The 9317-nt window shown below is 32.6% G+C and overlaps 1 protein-coding gene across 2 annotated transcripts; it reads right to left on the minus strand.

The window, feature by feature from the left end:
- Positions 1-5055: 5055 nt before the first annotated feature.
- Positions 5056-8805, minus strand: LOC110104474 (beta-carotene 3-hydroxylase, chloroplastic). Of its 2 annotated transcripts, XM_020833614.2 has the most exons (7): positions 8569-8805; positions 8251-8502; positions 7660-7719; positions 6607-6813; positions 6028-6153; positions 5459-5515; positions 5056-5388 (listed from the first exon to the last, which is right to left on the minus strand). In XM_020833614.2, exons 1-7 carry the CDS (start codon positions 8659-8661, stop codon positions 5320-5322), a joined length of 864 nt encoding a protein of 287 aa, XP_020689273.1. In that variant the 5' UTR covers positions 8662-8805; the 3' UTR covers positions 5056-5319. The 2 variants fall into 2 exon arrangements, with proteins under 2 accessions (XP_020689273.1, XP_020689272.1); XM_020833613.2 differs by having other exon boundaries at positions 8251-8805.
- Between the last annotated feature and the right edge of the window lie 512 nt (positions 8806-9317).

Raw genomic sequence — 9317 nt, forward strand, 5'->3', positions numbered from 1 at the left:
GATCGAAATGAGTTTCAGAACCACAGAATCATTATGCTCTTTCTTAATACTTCGATCATTAAGCCAAAAACATATAGATCAAACTAACATTTAAAAAGTTCTCATATAAAGTTCATTGGATTTCTCCACTATAACAAAACGAAATCTATTTTAGAAAAAGATGTAGGCTCGTTTGAGACAGCTTTTTTATTGTTTCATAAAATAACTTTTTAGTATAAAAAATAAATTTTTTGTATAAAAAGTTACTTGAAGAAGCAGTAAGAAAATCATCTCAAATAAAACCGTAGCAGCTAACCAAACTGGGAGATCTTCTGCTCTGTCAATAAAGAAGGCAACACATAGTTTCATCAAATAACGACCAGCTCTAACTTTCGAAAGAGAATTATTATTCAAAATAGTCCACTACTTTTCAGCAGAACTTCATTTTAAATTTCAGCTGAAACATATAGAAGAACTGTACACATTTCTTGGTCTACAGGTGCTCCAACGACTAGCTTCATGTTCATGAAACCAATTATGCTACTGCATTATTACAGTGGGCAGGCATTGGTTAATGCAAATCCATACTAATCCAAGCTCTATTAAAAAGGAAACTCTACTTGTGAAAGTTCTTCCTTTCCACAATCCATCTCTATATTGTCACTAGATGGGTGTACTTCAATATCTTTTCATAACATGATCTGATTTATCCTTTGAGGACAACATACACTCCCCTCAAAATCATCAATTCAATATGCTTAACTTGATTTATATATTACATCTACAAAATTATATTTCACGTTTTTGTTGATGTTGATTGGGCTGGTGATTAGCATGATCGCAAGTCGATCACTAGATACTGTCTTTTTCATTTTAACTCTTATTTTATGGGTACCAAAAAGTAGACAACTGTGGCACGATCTTCAACTGAGTTAGAACTATTGCAATAGAAAATATTCGGATCAGAAAGTTTTTGTTAGAATTTGGTGTTGAACTTCCTCATCCCACACCTTATGATATGATTGCGATTCAATCATTGCTCTTGCCAAAAATCAAATCGTTCATTATACCCGCCTTTTCCTCATCAAATCTATGACAGTTAAGATCACCCATTAAGAGCCAAGGGGCATCCATGGAAGCCGCAATGTTCAACAGAGAATCCCATAAGTCCTTCCTTTCATCAACAGAGTTAGAAGCATAAATAACCGTGAGGTAAAAAGGGGGCAAGCATCCCGAATTAACCAAACCATGGATAACCTGAGAGGAGGTGAAAATGGGATTGAAAAACAGAGAGGAGGAATCCCATTTTACCCAGATACGGCCGGGAGAAGAAGAAGTGAAGTTATGACAGCTGCTCTCATTCTCAAATAAAGAATGAGTGTAATTGAACCAATCATTATGTAGAGCATCAGGCTGTATTTTAGCTTCTAAAATACAAATAAGCTTCAGATTAAACTTCGAAATAAGGTCTTTGCACATCTTAACTTTACCTGGGTTATTAAACCCCCGCACATTCCAAGCACCTAAAGGAGGGAGGGACATAATTATTATGAACATTAATTGAGCCATTGGTAGTAGGCGGCAGTGACATTAACAACAATATTTTGTGATGGCCAATGACAATAGCTATCGATGGCGGGTGAAGTACGGCTGTGGCTAGCGAACAATAATAACGACAAAGAATTTATAGTGAAATTGAAAATTATAAATGAATTTGAAAATTGTTCAAATGTAATAATTTTCAAATACAATTTATTGCACACTTCATATACATCAAAAGTTTACTATGCATTTCTTTTACTTTATATTAAATACTAATATTTTCAGAACTCATGTATGTACAATACTTTATAAGTCATTTACTTCAAACAAAATAATCACTAAAAAAATTTAAAAAAAAATTAAAAAAATAAAAAATATTTATACATGAAAAAATATTTCAAAACTTGTTGATATAGTTTATATTAGGATAAAATTAGCAATTTATGATATCATAATAAATATTAATCATAAAGTAAATTCTAAAATACTCATGCTCATACTGACGTAATCTTTTTTATATAATTACTTCGTCACTATGATTCTGTAAAGGAAAAAAAATTACAAGATATTCAAATACATATTTTATTTGGATGAAATTAAAAATTATCAGAATTGCTATGGAATTAGGATTAATGATTTTTATTTTTATTTTATTCTTTGATGAAAATTAAATCATATAAATTATATCGTTTAAAATCATATTAATTTCTAAGAGAACATTTGCTGGCAATGAAAGCGACAAATGGAAAAAACTATGGGATTAAAGACGTGTGAAGTTGTGTTAATTTGCGGGTCAAAAAAGTTCAGTTCTTCAATGTTGCTTTCGAAATAAATATATAAATTAGGTTTCGTTTGGGACGCTTTTTCATTGCTTTCTAAAATGGAGTTTTAATTAAAAAATAAAAAAAAAATTTACTAAAACTCTGTTTTAAAAAGCAATAAAAAATCGTCCCAAACGAAATCTCAGACAAAATATTTTAGTGGTATGACCACTCCCACTTTTTAGAAGTTGACATTTGAATACAATTTGAATTAGATTTGATATATCATTAGAAAATTATCTTGATCGGGCATAAATCACGAGACAAAAATCAAGTTGGAACCTTCAAAAATTAAATCAAGAATTGATTTCTGCACGACGTCAGACTCCCAACATGTAATGCACTCTATATGATGTTTATTTATTACATCAACCCAACACCTTACCCCAAGAAAGAGTCTCATTTGAAATCGACTGCAAATACTGGTGAATTCATTCAAATTGGGGCAGACCCCGTGAATTTTTCTTTTTCAGGGGTTTTCATATAAAAAATCTTTTTCTCTTATGAATGATACATCCTATCTTTTATCTGTTTGTGTGCTAGATCTTTGCACAACGCTAAGATGTTAAAATTGATATTTCTCTACCACCGCGAATATTCCAGGGCGAGACAAGATTAATAAGAAAGGTTTATAAGAAAAACAACCATTGCTGTAAATTATTTTTTTTATTTCTTTACAAAAAAACTCTAAATGAAAAAAAAAAAAAAAAACTAACTTTGCTGGAATATAATGAAGAAGATGCTTATGCGTCGGTATTTTATTAATTAATGTTCCATGCATTATTCCATGGAGGTTTCATTTGGGACATCTTTTTTACTGCTTAATTTTTCAAATCATAATCATAATTTTTATTTAGTCACTGTTTTCACTAAAGCGACAGTAACAACATCAAAAGCCTTAGGGTCTATTTGGGATGGATGTAATATTATATAAAGTTAATTGTGAAGTTGGTATGGAGAAAATAACATTGTTTTTATGGTTGCAGAAAACAACGTTCTACCATAAAAGTTTTTTAAAAGTAACGAGAAAATTGACTAAAATAAATATATAGTAGTCAAACAAATTTATGATTGTGACTTAAAAAAATAAAATACACAAAAAAATTGTTCCAAACATATCATTAATCACTATGTGGGTTTTTTAACTAGAAAATTGATTTCTATAACAATTTTAAATTTTTATTTTCTCTATAACAACTTTATAAAACAGTAAAATAAACTCCCACATATTATATTTACGCACATTTAAACATTATTATATCTAATTATGTCAAATTGTACTGATCATACCGTAATATATATCTTGAATGGCGATGCCATAATATTGGGTGATGATGTTATCTACTATTGCTTAGCTTGCACTAAGCATATAATGCGTCATTGAATTGCATGTTGTGATATCATTGCTATAAAAATGTGATTTTTTAGCTAAAAATTCATTTAAAAATCATTAAAATTCATCAGAACTTCACCTTATATTAATGGATTTATGTCAAATTTTTGCTCATCAGAAAAAAATCCTCATCCCAAAAGATTATCAATAGGGGAGGACCTAAAATTAGTGAGGGCATAAATTGATAATTTTTAAGATACTCCTAAAATTTTCGGATGAGCTCTTCTGCCTTTCTAGATAACACTTCATAACGAATAATACTCTAAACCCAAATTTTAGGGTTTAGAATTAACGACCCAAAGTGATCAAGTGTTGAGGGAGGATGAGGAGTAAACACCACAATGACGAAACAATCAAGAAAGTAAAAGCATCAGAAAAGTAAATGACATCAGGATTTAATATGAAAAAACTCAAAATAGGAAAAAAAACCACAGAGCCACTCCATACCAAGAAATCTACTATGAAAATTAGGAGAAATAAGTACAGATGTCTCTTCTCGCTCATTCTCTTCTTGCTTCTCTTCTCACAAGCACAATTTTTAATGTCTACACATACAAAATACAAAAGAAAGCCAAGTAAAATAACCCCAAGTGACACAATTCTTCATAAAAAAAATCGTGAAAAAAAGCATCCAATCCGTCTCGCAACACCGCAACGCTCAAGCCTTTGTCTTGCATCACTGCAGTGCCGTATATATACCGTTACAACACTCTGCTCTCTGTCGTTTAGCTATGGGGTGCTTGAGAACATAGTCCCGACCAGTTCTCTCGGGTACACAACATTAGGGTGTTATACAGAAAAAAAAAAATTTCAAGTACAAAGCACTCGAACCCAAGTTGGGGGTAAACCCCCCTCCAATCATACACGACATACTTTGAGGTCCAAGACAAAAGAATAATCAGATTGATCAACACAATCAAATTTCACATATAACATCAAGAAAGAAGAGTACAATGATAAAACGATGAAAAAGAGAATGATAATACAATATGTTTTATGTAAAGTATTTTTTTTTTTATTTTTTTGATAATTTGCTTGAGATATTTGATTATTTTATATGATATTACATGAATATTGTATAATCTACTTGTTAATTGCGTTTAGATTGTTACCGAGTTTGGTGTGCCTGTTAGTTATTATTGTTAGATGGAAAGTTCAAGTTGTCAATTGTTATATGATTTACAACTAGTTTGCTACTACGACTACATGATAATAATAATAATAATTGTTGCGTCCTGGAGTATTCACGGCGGTAGAGAAATATTTAGTTTAACGTCTTAGCATTGAATAATAATATAAAAATTGAATAAATGCACAAAGTTATCAAATCATTGAAGCAGCAAACCTTTATTTATTCTTGAAAACTTTACCAGGGAAAAGCCAATATATAATATTTCAAAGGCTTCATTTGGGATTATTTTTTCACTGCTTCTTAAAGCTGTGTTTTAATATAAAAATTTCAATTTTTATACTAAAAAATGACTTTAAGAAGCCAGAAGAAAACCGTCCCAAATAAAATCTAAGAAAATATGAAAATCAAAACAATAAAACCAGAAGTTCAGCTAGCTAGCATTGGAGCTGCTATTAAAAAACCTTCATCCTTCTCTTAATCTCCTTCTCCAATTCCTTCTTCCCTCCAACCTCCTCCAATTCCTGTGTTCACATAAATTAACACAATACATAAAAAAGAACAATTAAAGCAATTAATTAAAGCTCCACTGACCTTATGCCCCAGAAAGAGCCCGTATGGGACGCCATTAAACTTATCCGCATGATGCATCTGTGCCATTTGTTAGCTAAAGCTGAGAACATATCTGGCTTAATTTTAAAGATTTCTTTTTTCTTAATGTGAAAGCAATATATTTTGAACTTATTTTTGCTTTCAAACATGCCTTGTTAGATCAAATATTTTTCGTTTGAGACGGCTTTATTACTTTATTACTGATGTAATTTTTTAGTATAAAAATTTTTAAAAAAATATTAAAAAGCTGCTTTAAAAATCAATAAGAAAGTATCCCAAATGAAATCTTAGTTTTTGTTTGGGACTACTTTTTTATTGCTTATTAAAACATTGTATTAAAAATATGCTTTAAAAAATAAACAAAAAGCCGTCCCAAAGGAAGACTTAGGCTTCGTTTGGGACGACTTTCTCGCTATTTCTTGAAGCAACTTTCTAGTAAAAAAAATTAATTTTTTACTAAAATATTACTTTAAGAACCATCAAAAAAGTCATCCCAAAGAAAGTCATAGTTTTCTAAAATGAAATTGTTGGGAAAGAGAGATGAGCGGTACCTGATGAGCAGCTGCTACCCGTTGGAAATAGGGTACGTTGGCAATGGGACCCACTGGGAATCTCCGGTGGACAAGCCCGTCATGGACAAACATATAAGCCATCCCGAATAGAGTAATTCCCAGTCCCTATTAGTTATTCCATGTCAATTCATCGTGTTATTTTGCGTCGTTTGGTTATTATGTACCTTTCCTAAAAGGTAGTTTTAAAAATGTTGTTTGAGAGAATGAAATTTCCCGACGGAAAAGTTAATATCATAAAGCTTTTGAAAACAGTAAAAAACATTTCTACAAAAGTAACATACAAATAATTGTAAAAAAAATTTTCTAAAGTTTCAAAACTGAAAAGGCGAAATTAATTAAGGAGCCTCAAAAGAGGACTTATACATTGTTATTTTATTTTATTTTTTTTCATTTTATCCACCACCTAATCTTAATTTATAGAATAAATTTGATGTTAAAAAAATTTAAGAAAATAGCATACGTATTTGCTTGCAAAATAAAAATTGAATATATATAATGTTTTTGGGTCATCGATGGGGAAAAGAGGAGAAATGTAAGGGACATTAGGGGGAAGCTTACGGCGCCGAAGCAAAGGCCGGGAAAAAACCCGCGATGGAAGAAGCCGAATGCGAGGAGCGCAATTGCAGGGACCGCATTGATGATCGCAAAGACGTCATTGAGCTCGAAGGGGCCATCCCTCGGCCTGTGGTGCGACTCATGCATGTGCCAAAGCGAAGCGTGCCATACTGCTCGGTGTGCCCATCGGGCCCAATACTCCATACCCACCTAAATAAATATAAGAAAAAAAAAGGAATAACGTGATTTGTATTTATATATATATATTTGGGACATTTAGGTCATTTAAGATAAATTCACACACACAACGCATACACATAGACTCAAATTCTGGACCTCTTAGTTGGAAGCCTAAGCTCTCAACCAATAGGCCAAGGAGAGTTGTGTATTTTTAATTTTTTATTTTTTATTTTTTGAGAGTGATGGGAATCGAAGTACATTTTTATTTAAAACTAATATATTATGCGGTCAAAGGCTGGCCTAGTTTGACCATTTTGAATATATGTAAATTATCTTCAACTTTATATGATATATTAATTTAGTAATATTAAATATGTATTAAATTTAACCTATAATTTTATTAATATATCGGTATATCCTGCTCAGTACTATTTCTCTTCCACTAACTATATTTAATATTTCATATTTTTAGAATAATTATGTAATAAATTACTTAATTATAGTGGTTTATACGGAATTTATTCTATGGGAACGCAATTTATCGTTCGGAGATCAATTAAAATGCATCACGTCAGCGGTATTGAGCTGTGTACCGAGCGATACCAAGCTACAGTACTGAGTTGGGTACCGAGTAGGGGGTGACATTACACATTTTAGTTGGTCTCTAGATGATGTTCGGAATCCGCACAAAATGATTTCACCGTATTATTATCTAAACTCTTAATAAGAACTCGTATAATATTATTTCAAAATTAATTGATGTATTTAATCAAAGGATAATATTTCTTATTTTATTTATTTATTTGTTATTATTATTATTTGGATATCAACAATACTTTATTGAAAAGGTGGAGGATGTACAAAAATTGAACTTACGGCAGCCCCAACAGCAAGAGAAAATGTCCCCATCATTTCTGTCAATGGAACCTCGCTTCCCTGCAAGTTATTTTGAGGATTTGAAATCTCATCATTTTATGCTATTGCGGGAACCATACGAAACCTACAATATTATTCAGGCTTTAGCCTAAAAATAGTTGAACCAACATTTCAATTTGTATCAGTTTATGAGATATATTTTTGTTTGAGAATAATTTAATTTTTCCACGCAATCAGATAATGATGTGATATGAATTTTTGCGTAAATTTTGTTAAAATATTGTATTTTCTTATTGAATTTAAGAAAAAAAGTTATTGTAGAGAAATACTGTGTATTCAACAAAATATTAATGTAAAATTCATAAAATTTCTTCATAAACAAAAATGCATGATACTATCTTGTTTTATTTGGATCAACTAAGAAATGAATTCCAGAACTTATATTATGAGAATGATTAAACTTTCTCCTAAGTCATAAGAAAGGATTTTAGGAAAACAGAAACTAAAGGATTACATGGCGATCGTAAGATTCGAGACCAAAAAAAAAACAAAGGAATCGATTGATCAAAGATTACGGGGGCGGAAATATACCTCCATTTGCCAGGCAAATCTATAATACACAGCTGCGGCAGCCATAGACGTGAATCCGAAGCTGGACATCATCGCCGCAACCAAATACGCCCTCCGTTCGGCCTTCTTTCTCTCCGACCGCTGCGTAGCAGAAGAGCTTTTGATCGCTGTCGGCATAACAACGTCCTCAAACTGATCCTCCTCCGCCTCCACTAACGAGTCCGCGCCACCGCCTTCCCTCACCACAAAGTTTATCATCGCGCTGCGTTTGCACTGTGCAATAGATGGGCTTATTATCGATGTTTCAGAGAGGCAGTTGGTGGGGATGGGAGCAAATACCAGAACGAGGTCTCTGCGGCGGGAGGAAAAGGGGTTTCCAGCGCGGCTTTGGTATTGGAAGATTGTTGATGCAGAGGGGATAGTAGAAGCCATGGCCTCCCAGCCGATGAGAAATTGTTCCTCTCTCTTTGAGCCGAGAGGTGGAAAGAGAACAGAGATGGAGGCTGGGATTAGTGATCGGAGAGGAAGAAGACAAGTTCGTGTGTGGAGCGTGAAAGGCACATGGAGGCATCATTCTTGCGCAGATGCGCTCGTGCTTATAAGCTAGTGGGCCGGCATTGATAAGTTTAATTACGTTGAATGCCACTTCAAAAGAAAAAAAATAAAAGACCCAGCCATACATGAAATATATACATACACGTCATTAAAATCCAGTACGAATCTTAAATCAAAATTTAGTTGAAAGCATCCAAAAATAAATCGAGGACCATCTAAACTCTGATTTCAACCAATTTATAGTCAAATTGAACGTCTCAAAAAGACGAACCCAACGACATGAAAATCAGTAAAATCTGAGCCCAAATGAGTCTAAATCAAGGGTTCAAAGCACTTTTGGAAGCTTCAAACTTTAATTTGGATTACCATTTGAATTCTAAACGCAACATGCTTATAGCCAAATCAAGCAGCTCGACGAAACAAATCCAACAACCCCAAGATCACTGAATTCCAATATCATTAAGGCATTCAAATGACTATTAAATGATCCATGATCAAAGGGATCAATATCGGCCGTCCATTCAAACCACTCC

Source organism: Dendrobium catenatum, unplaced genomic scaffold (assembly GCF_001605985.2).
Source record: "Dendrobium catenatum unplaced genomic scaffold, ASM160598v2 fragScaff_scaffold_80, whole genome shotgun sequence".
Lineage (NCBI taxonomy): Eukaryota > Viridiplantae > Streptophyta > Magnoliopsida > Asparagales > Orchidaceae > Dendrobium > Dendrobium catenatum.